Source organism: Heptranchias perlo, chromosome 18 (assembly GCF_035084215.1).
Source record: "Heptranchias perlo isolate sHepPer1 chromosome 18, sHepPer1.hap1, whole genome shotgun sequence".
Classification (NCBI taxonomy): Eukaryota; Metazoa; Chordata; class Chondrichthyes; order Hexanchiformes; family Hexanchidae; genus Heptranchias; species Heptranchias perlo.
Window position 1 is genome coordinate 8,015,751 of NC_090342.1, and position 24,410 is coordinate 8,040,160.

At 44.9% G+C, this 24,410-nt stretch overlaps 1 protein-coding gene across 1 annotated transcript in view; it reads left to right on the plus strand.

Annotated features, from left to right (window-relative positions):
• The window catches only part of dcn (decorin), a 43,190-nt gene extending 19,018 nt beyond the window's left edge, over nt 1-24,172 (plus strand). The window contains exons 3-8 of the mRNA XM_067999318.1: nt 5,140-5,252; nt 12,304-12,517; nt 14,976-15,089; nt 18,533-18,626; nt 21,491-21,629; nt 22,670-24,172. Coding sequence (XP_067855419.1) covers nt 5,140-5,252; nt 12,304-12,517; nt 14,976-15,089; nt 18,533-18,626; nt 21,491-21,629; nt 22,670-22,864 — 869 coding nt within the window. The 3' untranslated portion in view covers nt 22,865-24,172. The remainder of the gene's footprint in view (nt 1-5,139; nt 5,253-12,303; nt 12,518-14,975; nt 15,090-18,532; nt 18,627-21,490; nt 21,630-22,669) is intronic.
• Nucleotides 24,173-24,410: the final 238 nt, after the last annotated feature.

The following is a 24,410-nucleotide window of genomic DNA, read 5'->3' on the forward strand; positions in this document are numbered from 1 at the left end:
GCCTAGGCAGCTGAAAGTATGGCCGCCAATGGTTGAAGGGCTGGAGGAAGTTACGGTGAAAGGGAGGGGGCGAGGCCATGGAGGGATTTAAACACCAGGATGAGAATTTTAAATTCGAGGCGTTGCTGGACCGGGAGCCAATGTAGGTCAGCGAGCACAGGGGGCGACGGGTGAACAGGACTTGGTGCGAGTTAGGATACGGGTAGCAGAGTTTTGGATCAGCTCAAGTTTACGGAGGGTGGAAGATGAGAGGCCGGCCAGGAGAGCCTCCTATTTTCCTACTACAAATGCGTTGCCTGTTTACTTCAGAATTGACACTGGCTTAACAAAATCAACCTCAGGGGACATCTCACCTCAGATCTAATTTAGAGACATGCCCAGGCTTTCCAATATAAGCCCCCACTCCCATTCCCTACCTTCAATCAGCATTCCCCCTTCCATCTGTGGGCTCCGGCCTTGCCCCTAAGGCTACATTTAGTCAGATATCTCACCTGCACATCACACAGATATCTCCCCCCACCCCCAGTGGAGCTGCCCAGCAGCTTTTAAACTGCCAGATTCACTCCACTGAAACCGAGAGTTTTAATTGCTGAGGCCAGACTATGGCTCCAGGCTCCAGTCTAAATGAGCAGTCTGATCCATTCAGATTCTTGCTAGGTCTGGTAAATGCAAGTTTTACATTCCCCTCTTCCCCCCCCCCCCCCCCCCGCCTCCACTGCCTCCCCCACCAGCCCATTTGTTTCAATTATATTTTAAGTCTGTGTATATATCTCAATTCTAATTCCTGATATAAGGCAGGAAAAGGTCCTTTAGTCTGTGATCAGCTGGTAACATGTATTTTCGATACAGAGAGAAGCCTAATGGTGTAAAATTCAATTCAAGAATACAGCTTTAAATATTACTGCAGCAAACCATAAGATTCTTTGCCTGATTTTGAACGTTGCATCAATAAACCTAAAGCCATGATGTAAAAGAAAAGCCATTTGTGATTGTTAAATTGTTATCTGATTTAACAATTCTAGGTTTGTTAAAAAAAAATGTTTTACCTTTTCTGACGGGCTTTAAACTGAGTCACTTTGACCCATCTGCCTATGTGCAAATTCAGATACAGGTAGGAGTTTAGCAGATCCGACTTATCTCCATATAAGGGAATCTCACTCAACAGATCAATGCTAATCTGCAGAGATTTTATTGAAGCCTATTTCTGGGTAAATGCTGATGAAAGGATTAAGCACCATCATTAAAGTTGACAATTAATAGAGATTTGTCGTACTCTCAATGCCCTTAATGAATATATACATTCGCCATCTGTCCACCTTCAGCTAGCTCCTCAACTGAAGCTATCTAATCTAATCCCATTGCTCTGCCCTTCCCCAATAAACTCCTTTCTCAAACAGCTATTTCCGTTTTAAACGATGTCATGCGCCTGGAATTTCCGTGGAGCTGCTCTCACTCCGTCTCATATCCGCACAAACGGGATTTCCCTCACACTCAACCATGGCTCAGTGGGTAACGCTCTTGCCTCTGAGTCAGAAGGTCGTGGGTTCAAGTCCCCCTCGAGCACATAATCCAGGCTGACACTCCCAGTGCCAGTAGTGAGGAATTGCCGCACTGTCGGAGGTGCCGCCTTTCAGGTGAGGCGTTAAACTGAGGCCCCATTTGCCCTCTCAGGTGGACATAAAAGATCCCATGGCACTATTTCGAAGAGGATCAGAGGAGTTCTCCCCAGTGTCTTGGCCAATATTTATCCCTCAACCAACATCACTGAAAAAAGAGATTATCTGGTCATTATCACATTGCTGTTTGTGGGACCTTGCTGTACTCAAATTGGCTGCTGCGTTTCCTACATTACAACAGTGACTACACTTCAAAAAATAAAAGCACTTCACTGGTTGTGAAAAACTTTGGGATGTTGTGAAAGGTGCTATATAAATGCAAGTTCTTCTTCTGGTGGAGTGGGAGCAGGTCTGAGAAAATTCCGGGCCATTAACTCTGCTTTAATATCCACTTGTGGTAAAACACTCCTGGATAGAATTTCTGTGGGACTTCTCAAACCTCAACCTCAGCGTAAATGGCCACCTACGTCATTTCTCCAGGGTCCCTGCCGATCCCCTGCCAAAGTCACATCAGGAGATTAGACCAAGTTCTACCCCTTGAGGGGCAGTTAGACATTGTGATGGGAGTGGGGAAATCAAAGGCCTCTCTGGAAGGATGAGCTCGGTGGGCCAGGTGGCCTCCCTTATCTATTCCTTTAATTTTGCGAAGATTCCTCTTTGGGTGTCATTTTAAAGGTATTAACTTATTCTAATAACCCTCTGTGTGGAAAAAAAAGTTCCAGCTTCCTCTTTCCGTCCTTCAACAACAACAACAACTTGCATTCATATAGCGCCTTTAAAGTAGTAAAACGTCTCAAGGCGCTTCACGGGAGCAATTTTCAAACAAGGTTTTGACACCGAGCCACATAAGGAGATATTAGGACAAGTGATCAAAAGCTTGGTCAAAGAGGTAGGTTTTAAAGAGCGTCTTAAAGGAGGAGAGAGAGAGGCAGAGAGGTTTAGGGAGGGAATTCCAGAGCTTAGGGCCTAGGCTGCTGAAGGCACGGCCGCCAATGGTGGAGCGATTAAAATCGGGGATGCGCAAGAGGCCAGAATTGGAGGAGTGATAATCTTCAGTCATTAACCTCCTTGTTACCAATTCGCCAAACAGTGGAAATAATCTTTCACCGTTTACTCTCTCAAAAACTTTCAGAAATTCGAAACCCTCCATTTGATTTAATTTAAAGTGACACAGTACAGAATATGACCCTACACTGATGGGGAATCATGAAGCTGCTTCACTTTGTGTCAATTAAGAATTGCCTGTAATAATGTTAGCCTTTCACTTTTCTCATCACACTCCCTCTGAGTTAAAGTTACAATGAAGGAATTGTAGATGCTAAAACTAATCCTGGCATTACTGGCCTGTTCCTATTGGCAAACAGTAAGCAAAGGTTAATTATTTTGTCCCTTTATTGGAAGTAAAACTAATTCCAAAGTGTCTGCCATCTCCCAGTAACTGGACATTTAGGAATCTCCTCATATTAGAACCGAATGCTTCGCTCAATCACTTTGTGCAAATGTGTCAGCAAGTACCCACCCTATGTTTGTCACAAATTGTAGACAATTTGAGATCATTAAATCTGCATAGGCTGGGGCTCTTTTCTTCTAGAAAAGAGAAGACTGAGAGATGACTTGATAGAGGTTTTTTTTAAAATTATGAAGGGGTTCGATAGGGTTGATGAAGAGAAGATGTTTGCCCTTGTGGGGGAGACCAGAACTAGGGCCCATAAATATAAGATAGTCATTAATAAATCCAATGGGGAATTCAAGAGAAACTTCTTTACCCAGAGAGTGGTGAGAATGTGGAACTCGTTACTACAAGGAGTAGTTGGGGTGAATAGCATAGAGGCATTCAAGGGGAAGCCAGATAAACACATGAGGGAGAAAGGAATAGAAGGTTATGTTGATAGGGTGAGATGAAGTAAGGTTGGAGGAGGCTCATGTGGAGCATAAACACTGTCATAGACCAGTTGGGCCGAATGGTGTGTTTCTGTGCTGTAAAATTCTATGTAAATCACCAGGCATATTTTTTTCTCAATGGTTTATGTCTTCAAATAATTAAATTAAATTTGTTATGTCATTAATCTACTTGACTTTTATTCCTTGGGCTATGTTGTCAGGGCATCTGTATAACATTAAGTGAATTACACGTTATCAGAAACAAAACATTCTGCTCTGGGACACTTGCATTGCCTGTCGTGAGTACACGAGAGAAAAAAAATGGGGGCATTTTTGTTCTGCGACTAAAAAGTGTTTTAACTAATATGTACAAGGCGAAAGTGTCACGGTGAAAGAAGCCGCACCCTACCTCATGGTCACACTCAAAGTAATGTTTATTCCCAACTCTATAGACCAGCAGATTACAGTACAAGGGAGATAATATTCAGCACTAAAAACATCTGCTTGTCTGTAGCCAAAATAAATCAAATGATTCCGTAGACGTGTATCCTGAAGTCTGATGTGGAGAAAATTGAAGCTATAGAGTTAGATTGCCAGAGGCTGTAATTTGTTCCTTTGCCTGGTCTCGCCTTTCATATTGCTGGATAAATATCAGTGTCCTCCCTTCAACATATGGCCCGGAATTTCCTGGAACTTTTCGGCGTAATTAAGGTGTAAGAGTGGCGTTCCCCCCCCCACCCCACCCCGTCCCCGAGATACTCGCGCATGACTGACTTACTTCGGTTTTACAGTGAAACATCAGCGGGCGCTAATTTCCTCCGTTGTTTGCATCACTTCCTAGGTAATTCCGCTGAAACCCTCTGCCGCTCATTTACATAGCTCCGCCTCCATGCAAAAAAAAACCCCCAGCTCACAAGACTTTTTTGTATTTACGCCAGTAATGTGCTCTCGGAGGTGCCGTCTTTCAGATGAGGCGTTAAATCGAGGTCCCGTCTGCCCTCTTAGGTGGACGCAAAAGATCCCATGGCCAATAGGAACTTAGGAACAGGAGTAGGCCATTTAGCCCCTCGAGCCTGTTCCGCCATTCAATGAGATCTTGGTTGACCTGTGACCTAACTCTATATACCCGCCTTAACTCCAAATCCCTTAATACCTTTGGTTAACAAAAATCTATCAATCTCAGATTTAAAATTAATAATGGAGCTAGCATCAACTGCCGTTTGCAGGAGAGAGTTCCAAACTTCTACCACCCTTTGTGTGCAGAAGTGTTTCCTAACTTCACTCCTAAAAGTCCTGACTCTAATTTTTATTTCAAAGAAGAGCAGGAGAGTTCTCCCTGGCGTCCTGGCCAAGATTTATCCGTCAACCAACACCACTAAAAAAAGAGATTATCTGGTCATTATCACATTTCTGTTTGCGGGAGCTTGTCGTGCGCAAATTGGCTGCCGCGTTTCCTACATTACAACAGTGACTGCACTTCTAAACGTACCTCATTCAGTGTTAGCGTAGATTATGTGCTGGAACCCACAGCCTTCGGTCTCGGAATCGAGAGTGTTACCACTTGAGACACAGCTTACACAAGTCCACAAAGTGATGCGTAAACCCTTAAAAGTGACGTCTGTTAATCCTTCTTCTGAAACAGGTCTGTCCACAGTGCCAGAGAACATTCCCAAAGATACCACACTGCTCGACTTGCAGAACAACAAGATCACAGAGATCAAAGAGAACGACTTCAAGAACCTAAGGAACCTCCACGTAAGCTACTTTTTAACATTGACGTGCAGCTTTTATTTTTGAGGCAGTCGCCTGTGCACAGAATCGTCTCCTGACGGGTCTCCATCAGGAGCAGTGTTGAGGGCTTAATCTTCACCTTGAACTGGCCTCAACTTGTCATGGAAAAGGAATCTCCTCATTGAATTCATTTCATTACACAGGGTACGGTAGGGTAGTGGTTATGTTACTGGGCGAGTCATACAGAGGCCCGGACTAATAATTACAGAGTTCCCACCATGGGCAGTTTGAGAATTTGAATTCAGTTTTTAAAAATCTGGAAATAAAAAGCTGGAATCAGTAAAAAGTGGCCATCAAGCTGTTGGTTTGTCATTAAAAAAAATCTGGTTCACTAATGTCCTTCAGGGAAGGAAACCTGCCGTCCTTACCCGGTCTTTTTTGAATTCATTCTCGGGATGTGGGCGTCGCTGGCAAGGCCGGCATTTATCGCCCATTCCTAGTTGCCCCTTTGAGAAGGTGGTGGTGAACCATATTCTTGAACCGCTGCAGTCTGTGTGATGAAGGTACTCCCACAGTGCTGTTGGGTAGGGAGTTCCAGCAATTTGACCCAACGACAATGAAGGAACGGCTGATATCTGTCCAAGTCGGGAAAGTGTGTGACTTGGAGGGGAACGTGGAGGTGATGGTGTTCGCCATATGCGTCTGGCCTATATGTGACTCCAGTCCCACAGTGTCCTCTGGATTGGACTAGTAAGTCACTCAGTTGTATCACCACCTTCTCAGGGAAACTCGGGATGGGGAGTAAATGCCAGCCTGAGGAATGAATTTAAAAAATCTCACAGGACTTGCCATTCTCCATATGCCAAGGACTGAGAGTGCTCGATGGGTGATAATCCTGGGGTATTTTACATCCATCATAGATTAGATTGAAAATAGAATTCAACTCAATTGTGCCCTTTAACATCACTCTTCATTGCAGTTAATCTTTTATTAGGAATTTAACATCTATTACTTCAGTAGTTACCTTTGAAATAAAATTGTTGAATTCTGCGTGTGTTAAGCACACTGGATTCATAAAATTCTACACAACTGTCAAATTTCCTTAACTGCGCAAGACAGCAATGAGCGGTTTAAAATTAATCCTAGGCCTGTCACCCTTGTGTGGATCTAATAAGACCATAAGAGTTAGGAGCAGGAGTAGGCCATTCGGCCCCTCGAGCCTGCTCCGCCATTTAATGAGATCATGGCTGATCTGATTTTTATCTCAACTCCACTTTCCCGCCCTTTCCCCATATCCTTTGACTCCCTTGCTGATCAAAAATTTAGCTAACTCAGCCTTGAATGTATTCAATGACTCAGCCTCCCCAGCTTTTTGGGGTAAAGAATTCCAAAGATTCACGCCCCTCTGGGAGAAGAAATTCCTCCTCATTTCCGTCTTAAACGGGCGACCCCTTATTCTGAGACTATGCCCCCTAGTTTTAGATTCCCCCATGAGGGGTAACATCCTCTCAGCATCTACCCTATCGAGTCCCCTCAGAATCGTGCATGTTTCAAGACTAACTTTCTCCTCTCCCCAGTTGGAGGGATGAAATATCCTAACACATAGGGTGGAGCTTTCAATGTGTAAATGGGTTTAAAACGGGTGATAGCGGATCTGCCGCCTGTTATACACCCCCCCTACCCGCCCCCACCACCCCTCTCCCCCATTTTCCTTTCCACCCTGGTGGGGTGTATAACGGAGGGCTGATTCGCTACCACACGTTTTATACCCCCTGCTGAAGTGGAAAGTTCCGCCCAGAGATATTCTCCTCAAACTCACTAACTAGTTCATTGCAAGTGTTAGTGAGAGGGATGCAGGGTGTTTTGAGGTGTTACCTTATTCTATGGCCGCTAGCAGCCCCTGACACTGCTCTTCTAGGCCTAGATTGAAGGAAAAAGAACAATGTTAGAACTGCAGACACAAGACACCTACAAACAGAGCTCACATTGCAAGATACTAACTGTGGGACTTTACCTTTCCCTACTCCCTCCATTCTCTCGTATGCAAGGATGTCCTGGGTGCCCTCCTCCGAGGCAACGTAATGTAATTTCTGAGCTGTCCTCTAGTTCAGGTCCGTTCCCTTGTGTTGTGTGTCACCGTCTCATGCAAACAGAGAAGTGGGACTAATTGGATAGCTTTCTCAAAGAGCCGGCACAGATGGGCCGAATGGCCCCCTTCTGTGCGATAAGGTTCTATGATGTCGTTTTCAGATGGTGTAAGTTGCAGGAGCACATACGTAGTGCTAGACATGTGACTAACCTTTAGCCTATCCTATGTGGCAGTAAGTCATCATGCATCATGCAGTGACATTGCGTTAAAATTATTTGATGAACGCTCTTTGAAGATTTGATTGTAAGCGGCAGCTTGACTGCGTGTTATGTTGGATATTGAGATGTATGGTGAGCAACGAAAGAGCAATAACTGTAAACTGGCTTGACCAGCGAAACCTGGGCTTTCTACCTGGTGCTATAGGCTACTGTTACTGGAGCAGCTTCCTTAGAGTATGCCATCTTCTGCAGAGGGTCGCCAACCCATCAGGATTGCCTTGGAGTCTCCAGGAATTGAAGATCAATTTCCAGGACACTACTGCTGTGAGAAAAATCACAGGGGCATTAAAAAAATTGTGTTTTTTTTTCCCAATTTCGTTGAACACTTTCATTTATTATAAAAATATTGGAGATGGGGGAAAAAAAGGCCGTTTCACTAACAGTCAAGATTAATCCAATTGGGGAACAAAAATATCTGTTTCCTTTCCAATTGGCCGTGGGAAGGCGGGGCACCTGGAGGATGGATCAATGGCAGGAGTGTGGGGGGGGGGGGGGCGGTTCGAGGCGGGAGGTCATGTGATGAAACCTCCAGGAATACGTCCAACCAGAGTTGGCAACCCGACATCTGCATCTGTTCCCAGGTCGTGCAAATACTAGACACGGTGCTGATTCTGGCTTAGCGCCATGAAGTGCCAACCAGGGCATCTCTTCTATCATTCGCCTTGTACAGCACCACTTCTAGTTCACCAGCCATCAAACAGGTACAGCACCAATGCCTCCTTTACCCATGGACTCGATTTTCCAGCCCCATATTTATTTTGCTTTTCTGTTGAATTTGGCTTCTTTTCCAAATTTTTGTCCCCATGTGTAGCCACTTACCTTTAAGTGGTCATTTCCTGTTAAATCTTTGCTTACATCACCCCACCCCCCCCCACCCCCCCCCCCCACCTCAACCCACTGCTTGCAGTTATTATTGCAAATGGTCTGCAGAATTAGGCAGGACCAGACCCCTTAGGTGTGACCATAGAGTCAAACAGCTACAACCTAGTCTGGAAACCTCGGCTGCTTACATACAATGCAGCCATCTGCAATTTAAATCAGCAAAGCAATCCAGAGGTAGAACCAAACGGCTCCAGCTTGTCTCTTAATTATCTGTCCTCTAGTTAAAAATGAATTAAGCCAAAAGACACATGATTTGCAAAAGGAGACATCTGTCTCCTTTCTTTCGCCTGGAGATGAATGTGTCTACGTTCCAGAAGCATGAGTGAGGTAGTGAAGTAATTGGATTCGTCAGTGTTTATGCATCTGTCTCTAAGTGCAGAATTCCATCGGGTTACCAACTCTGATTGGACATATTCCTGGACCTATTCATCACATAACCTCTGACCTCCAGCCACCCTGCCCGGTCAAAACAGATTTTTTCTCCCCCATCTCCAAAATGGGAAAAAAGCACACTTATTTTTAATGCCCCAATGATTTCACTCCTGGGTGTTGCTCGCAGCAATGTCCAGGAGATTAATCTTAAATTCCTGGAGACTCCATGGCAATCCTGGAGGGTTGGCAACCCTTTGGCTCAAGCCAGACGTTATATATTAAATGTAAGTACTTCTTTTGACAACACAAGCCATCTATCAGCAGTTCCACATCTTCAATATTTCAAAGGCTGCTTGGTATTTCCAGCTTTTCCTGTTCAATGAAGACCAGAGGTGAGGACATTTAAAGATTCTTCAGAAAGTTATGTCCACAGGACCTATTTGTAAAGACTCCGTTAGCAGTTCCTCAGAAGAATTCATTCAAGTTTCCTCAAAAAAAAATCGTTTTTTGCAATGAGATGACCAGGCCAAAACAAAGGGAACCTTTGAGATATATGTATACCATGGCCTTGTATTTCCATATTACTTCAATTTAAAACAAAATGCGCACCACGACAAGGTTCAAGTTTAATGAGTTCTAACAGAATAAGAAGCGTGGAGACTATTGAACGCGAATGATCTTAACCTGCTGCCGGGACGCAGTCAGAAAGCAACAACTTCACCTCTTTCACTTTTCTAATTTACTCCCAGCACCAAGGTGCCGCTAATAAAATTCAGATGAGGCTACACTAACTGGTTTCCTCTGCGGGTTCGTAAAGATTGTCCCGGCAACTTGTGTGCAAAGTTCAAAAAACTGTTTATAGGAATCGGGTAGAAAGTCTCTAGTCTGTAATCTGCTCTATTGTACAAATTTTGTTTGAATTAGAGGTTAGCTCACATTAAGAAGAAAGAATACATGAAACCAGGGAATGAAAGAGGCAGTACTCCTTTATGCCAACGTTATATTTAAAGACTGTTTAAAAAAAACACACAAATTTGGAGTGTTAGAGGCAGATTTCACAGTGAGTTGTGAATGCTTGCACCAATGATTTCAGTACAAACAGCCAACGGAGGAAATCATCACCCCTATAATTCACGTGGCGAGTTCCTTATCTCAGCCAGCTCGTGCGGGGACACGTTGAACAGAAGTGAGGTGCGTCCTCACAGAAAGAGGGAGGCAGGGAGGGAGGAAGTAAAGGGAGAGTCAAAGGACCAGTTAACCCCTATCGCCTTGTAGCTCGCTCAATAAACAGGATTGGTAAAGGCCTGGGAACAGATTGCTTGTTCGTCTTCTGTCAGGAATAGTGCTCGGGATACTTAAGGAGGATGAAAGATAAAGTCTAAACAAGGTGAGTGATCGTTACTTAAAATCATGCACAATAATTAGCCTAGAAATTGCTGCTAATACCAGCAGATCGAGGTACTGAGTCAGACGATCAGCCATTATCATTTTGAATGGCGGAGCAGGCTCGAAGGGCCGAATGGCCTACTCTTGCTCCTATTTTCTATGTTTCTAGATGAATGCTTGAGGGACAAATATTGGCCAGAACCCCAGGAGAACTCCCCTGCTCTTCTTTGAATAGTACCATAGGATCGTTTACATCCACCTAAGAGAGCAGATAGGGCCTCCGTTTAACGTCTCACCTGTCAGACAGCACTCCCTCAATACCCAGCTGATGTTTTAGCCTAGATTATGTGCTCAAGTCCTAACCCACAACCTTCTGGCTTAGAGGCAAGAGTGCTACCACCGAGCCTTTACCAATCCCGTTTATTGAGCGAGCTATAAGGCGATAGGGGTTAACTGGTCCTTTGACTCTCCCTTTACTTCCGCCCTCCCTGCCTCCCTCTTTCTGTGGGGACGCACCTCACTTCTGTTTAACATGTCCCCGCATGAGCTGGCAGAGATAAGGAACTCACCATGTGGGCAACTATAAAGAATTATGGGGGTGAAGATTTCCTCCAGATACTTAACAAGCACTGCCACTGTTTTCAAAAGAAATTCAACGTAAATACCCTTTTTTGGATGGAAATCACGGAGGACAGAAAATGGGGGGGGGGGGGGGGGTAGAAAATGTCATTTTTGTTTATTCTCTTAGTTTTCTCAAAATTTCAACGTCTGTTTCTGCTGTTGTTACTGTTCGACGATGGAAAATGGCCTCTAGGATTAGTAGGATCCCAGGCCCAAACAGAAATTCCCCACTTCATGGATAAATATTGGCCTTAGGTGGAGGTGGCTGAAGAGCAGCTGACTGCTAATCAGAGGCAAGACACATCTCAGAGGATGGGTCTTGTGAAAACGGAGAGGCAGCTTGTTTTCCTTGTGCAGTATCCTGATCAGGCAATTACAGGAAGCTAAGAAGCAGGGAACAAGTTTTTATTGGAATTACATAGAATTTACAGCACAGAAATAGGCCATTCGGCCCAACTGGTCCATGCTCCACACGAGCCTCCTCTCACCCCTCTTCATCTAACCCTATCAGCATAACCTTTCTCCCTCATGTATTTATCGTGCTTTCCCTTAAATGGATCTTTGCCATTCGTCTCAACTACTCCTTGTGGTAGCGAGTTCCACATTCTCACCACTCTTTGGGTAAAGAAGTTTCTCCTGAATTCCCTATTGGATTTACTGGTGACTATTTTATATTTATAGCCAAAAGCAAAATACTGCGGATGCTGGAAATCTGAAATAAAAACAGAAGATGCTGGAGAAGCTCAGCAAGTGAGGCAGCATCTGTGGAGAAAGAAACAGTTAATGTTTTAGGTCGAAGACCTTTTGTCAAACCCTAACCCTGACGAAAGGTCTTCGACCTGAAACGTTAACTCTGTTTCTTTCTGCACAGATGCTGCCTGACTTGCTGAGCTTCTCCAGCATCTTCTGTTTTTATTTTATATTTATGACCCCGCATTTTGGGCTCCTTCACCAGTGGAGACATTTTCTCTACGTCTACCCTGTCAAACTCCTTCGTAATCTTAAAGACCTCTATCAGGTCACCCCTCTGCCTTCCCTTTTCTGGAGAAAAGAGGTCCAGCCTGTTCAGTCTTCCCTGATAGGTATAACCTCTCAGTTCTGGTATCATCCTTGTAAATCTTTTTTGCATCTTCTGCAGTGCCTCGATATCCTTTCCATAACATGGAGACCAGAACTGTGCACAGTACTCCAAGTGTGGTCTAACCAAGGTTCTGTACAAGTTTATAAATTGATGTACCTCTCTCTGGTCACAGATAAGTTTGAGACATGAAGCACCCAATATAAAAAAATAAAATGAATGTCGAGGTATGGTTATAATTTCCTGGGCACGCAAGCCTTGATATTTAAGGTGGTACTACTATTTTCATAGAATTAGTTGTATGTAAGCCATATGAAGTGATATGTTTGTACACCCGGGTTGATTTTAGTGGCTTTTCTTCTTTTCCAGGCCTTGATCCTGGTTAACAACAAAATTGGCACAGTTCACCCCAAAGCCTTCGCACCTCTGGTGAAGTTGCAAAGACTTTACCTGTCGAAGAACTTACTGAAAGAAATCCCAGCAAACATGCCTTCGTCACTCCACGAGCTACGCATCCATGAGAATGAAATCGCCAAAGTGAAGAAGAATGCTTTTGACAACCTGTCACAGGTGTACGCCTTAGGTATAACTCACCGCGCCTGGTTACCTGCTTCCACGGTTACTAAGATGGGTTGCGATGCCGCGCAAATTCTTGCGCGCTTTCTTCCTCTTTGATTCTTGGCACTAATTTTATTTCTGTTCAGTTGACGGTTCATAGAAACATAGGAACAGGAGAAGTCCATTCAGCCCCTCGAGCCTGTTCCGCCATTCAATTAGATTATGGCTGATCTGTATCCTAACTCCATCCATCTGCCTTGGCTCCATATCCCTTAATACCCTTGGCTAACAAAAATTTATCAATTTCAGATTTAAAATGATTAATTGAGCCAGCATCTACTGCTTTTGTGGGAGAGAGTTCCACACTTCTACCACCCTTTGTGTGAAGAAGTGTTTCCTAACTTCTCCCCTGAATGGCCCGGATCTGATTTTAAGGTTATGTCCCCTTGTTCGAGACTCCCCCATCAGCGGTATAAGTTCCCCTCTAGCTACCCTATCAATTAATTTCAAAATCCTAAAAACCTCAATCTGATCACCCTTTAACCGTTCCGAGAGAACGTTTGCTAATTTAGCGCTCCCGCCGTGAATTCTCACCCAACCTAAGATTGCAAATCAGGAATTCTGGCAAAAGCTTCCTGTTTTTATTTTTTTTACATCTGCAGACCGAAAATCACGGGAGAACACGCATCCGAGTTCCCGATAGATGCTCCCCGACGGGTGAGGCTCCGCACTGGGAGTGCAAATTGATGAAATGATCCCATTGGAGTCTTGGTTTTTGTAGTTTGGAAGCACAGACATTGATGAATTCACGAAGTCAATTGCTCTCCAATTCCAGTGTATGTGAATCCATCTACAATATGCTGAAGGGACAATCTGTTCCAAAAACTGAGTTCAGTGCAACTAAAGTTTGTACTGCAGCAGACACTGGGTTTTGTACTAAGGATTTTTGCAGTTGTTGTTTTCAGGTTTATAATGCTAGTCTTTTTTTAAAAAAAGAAAATGGTTAGGGGTATTTTTACAGTTTCATTCTCTCTCTCCCCGTGCCATGTAATATTCCAGGTCTCTCCCATCGCCACTGTCTAAAGGTAAATCTAACGGATGCACAATCCTGATATGCCGGCCCCGATTTTAAATGGTGGGGAGGAACGCGTATGGTGAACGCAAGCCCCAAAGTGGGAGGCGAACCCGGGGATGCACAGCCTCAGCCGATCTTAGAGGCCGAGACTCATTATCGTAGATTTTCCTGGAGTCCTGCCTGAGCCCAGCCAGATCCACTGCCTGGCCATCGGGCAGGAACGAGGATCCGGCGCCAGGAGGCTGCAGTCATCGGGACCCACTGGTGGGTGAGTCCAGAACAAGGGGGCATAACCTTAAAATTAGAGCTAGGCCGTTCAGGAGTGATGTCAGGAAGCACTTCTTCTCACAAAGGGGAGTGGAAATCTGGAACTCTCTCCCCCAAAAAGCTGTCGAGGCGAGGGGTCAATTGAAAGTTTCAAAACTGAGATGGACAGATTTTTGTTAGGTGAGGGTATTAAGGGATACTGAAGCAAGGAAGGTAGATGGAGATAAAATACAGTTCAGCCATGATCTAATTGAATGGCGGAATAGGCTTGAGGGGCTGAATGGCCTACTCCTGTTCATATTTTCCTGCAACGGTGAATTAAGCTCTCTATGATTCTATGATGTTGGTTTATCTTCACAAAGACAAAAAAAAATTCGGTTATAGTTCCCTACAATAAATATTGTACTTTCTGACCTTGCAGGACTGACGTATGAGGAGAGATTGGGTCGACTAGGCCTATATTCACTAGAGTTTAGAAGAATGAGAGGTGATCTCATCGAAACATATAAAATTCCAATAGGACTAGACAGACTAGATGCAGGGAGAATGTTCCCGATGACTGGGGAGTCCAAAACCAGGGGTCACAGTCTCAGGATACGGGGTATGCCATTTAGAAGCGAGATGAGGAGAAATTTCTTCACTCAGAAGGTGGTGAACCTGTGGAATTCTCTACCACAGAAGGCAGTGGAGGCCAGGTCATTAGATGTATTCAAGAAGGAGATGGATATATTTCTTAATCTAAAGGGATCAAGGGATATGGGGAAAAAGCAGGAAAAGGGTACTGAGTTAGACAATCAGCCATGATCATTTTGAATGGCGGAGCAGGCCTGAAGGGCCGAATGGCCTACTCTTGCTCCTATTTTCTATGTTTCTATGTTTCAAACAATTTATATAACTAGAACGCACTACCTGAAAGGCTGGTGGAAGCAGATTCAATAGTGACTTTCATAAAGGGAATTGGATAAATACTTAAAAAGGAAAAATTTGCAGGGCTATGGGGAAAGAACGGGAGGGGAGTGGGACTAATTGGGATAGCTCTTTCAAAGAGCCGGCACAGACACGATGGACCGAATGGCCTCCTTCTGCGCTGTAAGATTCTATGATTCTAACTTTTCTTTTCAATTTCTTTCCCCCCCCACAGAAATGGGCAGCAACCCCCTGAAAAATTCGGGTATCGATGGCGGTGCTTTTCACGGACTGAAAAAGCTTTCGTTCATTCGACTTTCAGATGCAGCACTCACAGCTGTTCCTAAAGGTAATGACCGAAAGGAGCAATTGGAGCCACTCAGGGTGGCAAACTAACCCACAACGGGACCTGCACGTCTCGCCAGAACAGCGCGGAGCTGTTGCTTGCGGTGAAGTACTCTGTAAATGTGTCTTTTATCTATTAATTAGTTTCTTATTGTTACGCCAACATTTTTATTAAGTCGTGACCACTGGAGAATCTGGGATTGTTCTCCTTAGAGTAGAGAAGGTTAAGGGGAGATTTAATGGAGGTGTTCAAAATTATGAGGGGTTTTGATCAAGTAAATAGGGAGAAACTGTTTCCACTGGCAGAAGTGTCGGTAACCAGAGGACACAGATTTAGGTTAATTGGCAAACGAACCAGAGGGGGAGGTGAGGAGAATTTTTTTTTTACGCAGCGGACTATGATCTGGGATGTGCTGCCAGAAAGGTTGGTGGTAATAGATTCAAAAGGAAACTGGATCTAGACTTGAAGAGGAAAAAAAATTGCAAGGGCACAGGAGTGGGAATAATTGGATAGCTCTTTCAAAGAGTGGGCACAGGCGATGGGCTGGTTCCATGATTTAATTTACAAGATTTTGCTGCTTAATGAAGGTAACAAATAGAAAATGAGATTACTTTTGGTGATATATCAGTGGATGGATAACTAACACACATTCTTATCCATTCCTCAATCTGCTATTTTAAAGTGGGCGTTTATTTTAAACAGTTAACATCTCTGCAGAAATGGCAGCGAGAGTAATGGGCCTCGAACGTGTTAAGTGGCCACCTGCTAACTTTGACAACAGTCATTTCTAGCCTTGTGCCCCTCAGATTCAGGTGTCGTTCAGAATTAAAGGCGGGATTTTCTGATTTTGCGCTGCCGATGGGAAACGGCGCATCGGGACGCGCGTATTGAGAAATGCGGGATCGGACTGCGCACGTTTTTCTCGCCATTTAAATTGATGGTTGTAAGTTGCACCGCTGCGCGAATCTGAGTTTCCAATGGGCGTTTCCAGTGAGCGAAGGTGGCCTGGCAACAGCGCAAAGTCGGCAAACTATCCCTTAAGTTTTGAACTGATTTGCTGTGTAGATATTACTTTAAGTTTGTAGATAATCTGTTTCAGGGCTTGGAGTTTCCTCTGCATTTGCGCCCAGATACGCCCATATAATCAGGGCGCAAACGGATTACGCGGCTGAAAAGATCGCGGAATTCTGGCGTAAATGAAGTGCCGTACGCCCCAAGCCTCCTCGATCTTTCACGTCCGTCCATCAAACCTTCCGCCCAAACAAAACTCCATCCACAAAACTGGCCACGCCCACCCCGACTATCAAACGTGACGATCCTCCAATTGTGCTTGGCCTGGGGGGAGGTCTCTCAACATCGAAACCAGATTTTAAGACACAGCAGGAAACAAAGTCATTTTCCTGGACTTTTAATTGCAATTTTTTGAGCATTTTTAAAAAATTTTATCCTGAGATCTGCTCTGCATTTCCTGTTCCTTTGAGTGCATTTTTAATGCGTAAGTCAGATGAAAAATTGAAATGCTTCCCCGATTGCAGGTACTTAAATATGCTGTGCCTGGTGTGCATCAAAGATGGTGAAATGAGATGAAACTTAAATTTTAAGACCCAAAGAGGAAATATACTGGTGTGGGTTCGACGTTTCCTTGGACTCCAATTCACGCTGATTTACACCTATTTACGCCCAGTTTAAGTTCAGCCGTAGTCTAGTGAGATTGGGAGGGTACTTGGGTGAAACTTGACGTCAGCAAAATGGGCCTAATTTCGGGTTAGGCCACAGGAGGAAACTCCGGGCCCAGATGTTGAACATCTTCACTGTACAGATACTCAGTGTCATTTATGCTCGTGCTCTGTGAATGATGGTGAAGTGCATCGGGTCTGCCCTCGCAATCTTTCGTACCTTTTTTTTCTCTTCGTCTGGCTTTGTGCAGAGGAACTAGGGTTGGCAACTCTGATCGGCCGTATTCCTGGACTAGCCATCACATGGCCCCCAACTGCCCCACTCCCAGGCTTCCGCCATTGGTCATCCGACACGTCCATCCTCGTGGTGCCCCGCCTTCCCACAGCTAATTGGAAAGCAAACAGACTCTTTGTCACCTGATTAGATGATTCTTGACTGTCAATCAAATAGCCTCCCCCCCCATCTGAAATTTTTTTAAAACAAAAAGTGTTCAAAGAAAATGGAAAAAAAAACCTACAATTTATTTAATACCCCCCATAATTTTTCTCCCGGGTGTTTGCTCGCAGGAGTGTCCTGGAGGTTAATCTTCAATTCCTGGAGACTCCAGGGCAATCCTGGAGGGTTGGCAACCCTAAGAGGAAGAGTGCAGAGGAGCTTTTTGACTGCGGCGGTCCCGCAGGCTGGGCATTCAGCTCTCGTGGAGAAGTTACAACAGAAGTGTGCAATTTTTTTTTATATTCGTTCATGGGATGTGGGCGTCCCTGGCGAGGCCAGCATTTATTGCCCATCCCTAATTGCCCTTGAGAAGGTGGCGGTGAGCCGCTTTCTTGAACCGCTGCAGTCCGTGTGGTGAAGGTTCTCCCACAGTGCTGTTCGGAAGGGAGTTCCAGGATTTTGACCCAGCGACGATGAAGGAACGGCGATATATTTCCAAGTCGGGATGGTGTCGAGCGTCAGCTGTGGCTCAGCGGGTAGCACTCGCGCCTCTGATTCAGAAAGTTGTGGGTTCAAGTCCCACTCCAGAGACTTAGGCACAAAATCCAGGCTGGCACTGCAGTGCAGTACTGAGGGAGTGCTACACTATTGGAGGTGCCGTCTTTCAGATAAGATGTTAAACCGAGGTCCCGTGTAAAAGATCCCATGGCACTATTTCAAATAAAAGCAGGGGAGTTCTCCCCGTTGTCCTGGCCAACATTTATCCCTCAACTAACATAACTAAAACAGAATATCTGGTAATTATCACATTGCTGTTCGTGGGACCTTGTTGTGCGCCAACTGGCTGCTGTCTTTCCTACATTACAACAGTGACTACACTTCATTGGCTATGAAGCGCTTTGGGACGTCCTGAGGTTGTGAAAGGCACTGTATAAATGCAAATTCTTTCTTTCTTCGGATTGACCTGATGATGTATGTTGATTGCTGAACAAATTTGTTTGCACGGAATGAAGGGTACGGAGCTTCCAAATGATCCGACTTATAATGACATTCCTTAAGTGTATGAGGGATGGTTCGACAATCCCGCCAACTCCTGGAAGAGAGGGAACACATCCCGGGGAACCACAGGTTGCACTCCCACGATTACCCCAACTGTGTTCCCATTGGTAAGTGTTGTTCCTTTGCCAGGAGCGAAGGGGTGTGGAATCACCCCTTGTAATATTCTAGATGACGGAAAAGTTTGTGGACGACCCTTTAACCCCCCACCCAGGGGTTTGTGGTAACTCTCACCTGACTCATTTTGACTAAGGTTTTCTTCCCCTCCCCCCCACTAGATCTCCCGAGTTCTCTGTCTGAAATTCATCTCGATGGCAACAAAATCGCTCGCATGAAAGCTGATTCGTTGAAGGGTCTGCACAACCTGGTCAGGTAAATGGAAGCTGAAGCTCATTGTCCCTCTGCGAGTACTAACATCTACAGTACTGAAAAGGACATCGAATTCTAGTCTACGGGATGTGTCCTTCCATGTTTCATTAACTGTTTAGGTGGCTGATTTTTAGAACAAATATTATTTCCCCTCCATTTTCTAAGTTTTGGCATATCTTCCATGCCTGGCTAGGCAGTCAGGTGGGCAGCTTTTTGTTGATATTAGTTGTTAGACGAAGCAAGAAGCATTGTCCAAACTGGTGGTTCTTCTGAGTTCCTCCCCCTCCCCTCAGTAATGAAGGAGATTCTTGCATACAATTTTGTGAAAATCTGTGGTGCTTTAGGATCATTTTTTAAATGTATCTTTTCCGCAAATAGATCTCACTGATGCTTTGTGGGTGCAAGGTGTTTTCAGTGAGCACGGAGCCCTAAAAAGCCAGGCTCTGAAATCCCACAGACAGTCCAGTGAACTCCCACCACACATTCAGCGGGATTCCACCTGCCAACACTTCACTCACAACAGATGCGTTGCCGCAAACAGCCAAAGCCCCACTCATGGTAGCACTGACCCCCTGACCCCTGGCAGAGTTCCTCTAATTTGTGATTTCTACACCTTGAGACTCAATCCACCATAAATCCCAACTTAATCAGTACTCCTTGGCCGGCATTCACTCCCAGAAAAAAATCCTCTTCCCCCCATTGCTCATGCCCTGGTCCAGCCCCATCACTTCCTGTGCCCCAGCCAATTGACTTGAAGATTCTTGTCCTCTCTTTTATAATCCCTTCATAGCTTTAGTCCACTCTAACTGAGTGACCTCTTTCCAACTTTCATTCAGTGTTTACGGGGTTGATTTAAAAAATATATACATTGTTCCCCCTCCCCTGTTTTGTATGTTTTTTCCTGATCGTTCCCCACCCACTGGGCAGTCTGGTGGCCAGTTCTTGGGATGTTGCTGTATGGCTGGTTGCTAGGAGAACGCTGGGCTTCTGTGCCTATCGGACTATATGTCGTTCCCTGTTCCCTCAGCCCCTACGCCCCCATTCTCTAAGATTCTCCTCCAAAATCTCATCGCCTTGCAACTTCCTTCTCTGTCTTCAAACACCACCTAAAATTTCCCTTCTTGGCCTGTGACTCCCCCCACCCCCCCCCACCACCTCATCCTCCCCAAAATTCTTCTTTTTCTCCCTTTCTCCTGCTTGGTGTCCATCCTTTTTCCCACCTCATTAAGTCCAGGGAGATGTTTCCTTTACGTAAGGAGTGCTCCAGAACAATAGTTGGTGCAAAAACAATTGTGATGTTAGCCCAGTTGTAAAATTTCTACTTTAAAAGAGCAAAGACTTCATAGAGGTAATTTTAATGTAATAAATTGGATCGCCCGGTGGTGAAGGATAGAATACGAGAGCCTGGTCTTCAGTTGCTTCAAAGCCTTTATTCACAGAGACCAACATCAGTCACTCCACACCCGAGATCAGCTTTCAGATTAATGGATACAAGAGAGTCCCCAGTTGATATGCACCACCTGTATACAATTAACATTAATTGCTATAAATCATGTGGATACAATTAACAGCTAAAACTTTACTCTCCCAACGTGAAGCCTTACTCACTGGGAGCGCAAATCAGGAACTTGGCGATGTGTCTTCCCCCGCCCCCCCCCCCCCACAATTTTCTACTAGGTGTGCAAATTTATACAATAATCCCCCTTATATGTTTTAAATATACAATAGAACTTACACTTGTGTGCAATATTTTATCAAAATCCTACCTTATGCCTTTGAATTTGATATAATATCAATTTAATGACACCTGACTGTAAAATTTCTGCCTTTTAATGTGTGACTGACTGCGTGGTGTTAAATTTCTGGGACTATCAGTGTTGTGCATCACAGGGCGAGAGTGTAGATGAGATTCTCCACTTTGCGCTCCTGGCTGGGGGTGCACCTCGGAATATTGCGCAGGGGATCATCGAGCTGCCCAATTGAGTTCCCATCAACTAACTTAAGTGGATGGAAAATTGGGCGGGATTATCCTGGTGGTCCGGGGAGGGGGCGGTGAGAGGGGTGGGTGGGTGGGTGGGAGGAAAGTGAGCTGGGAGCCCCCGGGCCCTTCCTCCCCGTCAGCAACGGGCAGGGGGGATTGGGCAACCAATGGGACAGTCCCAGCAGGGCAGGGCGAAGAGGGGGGTGAAATTAAGGTCCAGGTGGGAGGCAGGGTGGCAGCAGTAGGGCCTCACTGCCCGATCTTTAGACAGACTTGCATTTATATAGCGCTTTTCATGACCTCAGGACATCCCAAAGGGCGTTACAGCCAATGAAGTATTTTTGAAGTATAGTCACTGTTGTAATGTAGGAAATGAATTCCCTCCATTGGTTCCACCACCATTTGGGGCGATTTAGTGGAGAAAACTCCAGATTCTCCGGTCCCTGCCCTCCGATTAGCTTACCGCTTTGAAATAACTGTGGCAGATGTAATTTATTTTTATCATGCTGTTAATTTTATGAAGTACAATTACTTAGCTTGAGCTGTGCGTTGATATCAATGGGCAGCCAGTGCACAGCCTGTAGTAGATGCGTAATTACGTTGACACTGAGGGATTAACACTTGTGACAATGTTTAGCGAGGGATAATTTACAGTTGTATGGGGAAACTCTGCGGCATGTATATAATGTGTGTACAGGGCCTGTTTTCCACGCTCATCCTCCCTGCTGGGAATGAACACCAGGAAATGACGGGCACCCTGCTGTCAATGGATACCAAGGTTCTTGCCAGGAGCTCACCCATTTATGAAAATCGCCCATCGGTTATCATCTTGAATGCTTTCTCTACATCTGCTCAATACTATTCTAATTCACTCCCACCATTGCAGGCTAGGCTTGAGTTTCAATGAGATCATCAATGTGGACAATGGGACATTGGAAAATGCACCGTACCTGAGAGAACTCCACCTGGACAACAATGCACTCATCAAAGTGCCTGGTGGCTTGGCTGACCATAGATACATTCAGGTATGTAGACGGAAGACATGTCAAACTTTGATATATTTATGTCAATGATCCTGTGTTCAGTATGTTTATGTTAACTGGCTACTTTATGCACCGATCAGACTTTTTATGAGGAAAATTAAAAGACCTTTCTTTAAAAATTCATTCTCGGGATATGGGTGTCGCTGGCAAAGGCTGGCATTTATTGCCCATCTCTAGTTGCCCCTTTGATAAAACTGAGTGGCTTACTAGGCCACTTCAAAGGGCAATTAAGAGTCAACCACATTGGTGTGGAACCACATATAGGCCAGCCCGGGTAAGGATGGCAGGTTTCCTTCCTTAAAGGACATTAGTGAACCAATTGGGCTTTTGTGATAATCCGACAGCTTCACGGTCACTTTTACTGATACTGGCTTTTTTTATTTGCATATTTCTTAAACTGAATTGAAATTCTCAAACTGCCATGGCGGGTCCCCATGACTGACACGGGATCTCAAAAGATCTTCGCTTGTGATATTCCAGATAATTTTGCCACGCTAGATGTTAGCCGGGGCTCAGAGGGTAGCACTCTCTCCTCTGAGTCAGAGGTTGTGGATTCAAGTCCCACTCTACGGACTAGAGTGCATAATCTAGGCTGACACACCCAATGCAGTACCGAGGGAGTGTTGCACTGTCGGAGGTGCCGTCTTTCGGGTGAGACTTTAAACCGAGACCCCATCTGCCCTCTCGGGTGGACATAAAAGATCCCATGGAGCTATTCGAAGGAGAGCAGGGAAGTTCCCCCAGTGTCCTGCCAAACATTTACCCCGCAACCAACATCACTAAAACAGATGATCTGGTCATTATCTCATTGCTGTTTGTGGGACCTTGCTGTGCACAAATTGGCTGCTGCGTTTCCTACATTACAACAGTGATTACACTTCAAAAGTACTTCATTGGCTCTAAAGCGCTTTGGGATGTTCTGAGTTGGTGAAAGGCGCTATATAAACTTAAGTCCTTTCTTTCTTTTCACTGATTACCGTTGTTCTTGCCGATACTCTTTTTTTCCTTTGCCCCCCTCACAGGTGGTTTACCTCCATAACAACCTCATCACAGCCGTGGGCGTTAACGACTTCTGCGGGCGAGATTATTACGCAAAGAAGAACCTGTACACGGGGATAAGCCTCTTTAATAACCCTGTCCCGTACTGGGAGATTCAGCCGATAAGCTTCCGCTGTGCCACAAACAGGGCAGCCATCCAGCTCGGCAACTTCAAGTAAAAAGCGTCCCCCCCCATCTGCGAGAAGGAAATGTCCCATAAAGTGCTGAGTATCTCTCGTACAGTAAAAAAAAAAGTCCCAAGAACTGCTAGTAGGTGTAAGTCCACAGCCAACCATAGCTGACTTCAAAAAGGTGCTACTAAAATACCCTTCATTACTCTGAAATAACTAACAGAAACGAGCTTATACGGCGAGCTTCATTTCCTGGCTGTTCCACGGTTCTGTGGCGTGCAGGTGCACATCCATTACATGGCCCAACTACAGCCCATCAGCCGGTAATTTATTATCCATCGCTATGACAACCTGTCGGTCACACTCTATTCCCAATTATTCCTGTCAACCGTCCAAGGGTCGGCGCCCGTTTACTGCTTCAAATTTGTCACATTTTTAAGGCGACGGATGCTAAAACGATTTCGGCCTAATTCGAAAGCGAATTTCTCGGAGACCCTTTTGTTCCCGTTTTACGGTGGAAACCTTTCTGGGGGGCTGGGGAGGGGGGGGTTTGATTGATTGAAGTGCGCGGTTCTCCCATTCTTTGTAAACTGTATGTATCATAAGCAGCATGTTGGTGCTCACATGACTAAAGTGATACCTATACAAATATATATTGTATGCCCTAGGCCTGTTTTCCTTTGTTTCATTTTTTTTTTGAACATGGGTTACGTAGAATTACATAGAATATACGGCACAGAAATAGTCCAACTGGTCCATGTCTGCGTTTATGCTCCACAAGAGCTTCCTCCCACCCCTATACATCTAACCCTATCAGCATAACCTTCTGTTCTTTTCTCCCTCATGTGTTTATCTAGCTTCCCCTTAAATGCATCTATACTATTCATCTCAACCACTCCTTGTGGTAGCGAGTTCCACATTCTCACCTGGGTAAAGAAGTTTCTCCTGAATTCCCTATTGGATTTATTAGTGACTATCTTATATTTATGGCCCCTAGTTTTGGTCTCCCCCACAAGTGGAAACATCTTTTCCAGGCCTACCTTATTGAACCCCTTCATTAGGTCACCCCTCAGCCTTCTAGTGAGGGATTTTCTAGGATTCTTAAACAGTTTTTTACATACAGCATCTTCTGGACAGGTAGACGCGCCCCATTATCCTGACAGTGCGGAACCTGTACTCGTTTTAACTGTTTGTCAATTGATTCTTGACTTGTAGATCTGTAGGAATGTAGATGCATAGCCAAAAATGCAATAGCAAACCTCTGAAATGTAACTTACCAGGCATTTTGTTACTGCGGGGGGTTTAAAAGTTCAAAGTGCTTTGGATGAATAGTAGAAATAAACATATCAAAAATTAGGCAAGTTTGCAATATACGCTGTATATCACAACTGCTGTTTAGACTTAGAACAATATCTCCATCACGCGGACATGTTTGGAAACACTGGAACCTTGCTCTTCAAGACATCAGTCTCTGGGATCCCACCTGATAACTGTACGGAGTTCCAGTTTATAAATGGCCAGGGTTCAGGTCATTCGATTTGCACTGGATCACACTGGAAGAGGTTGGGTTGGCCAAACTGACAAACCGGAGAAG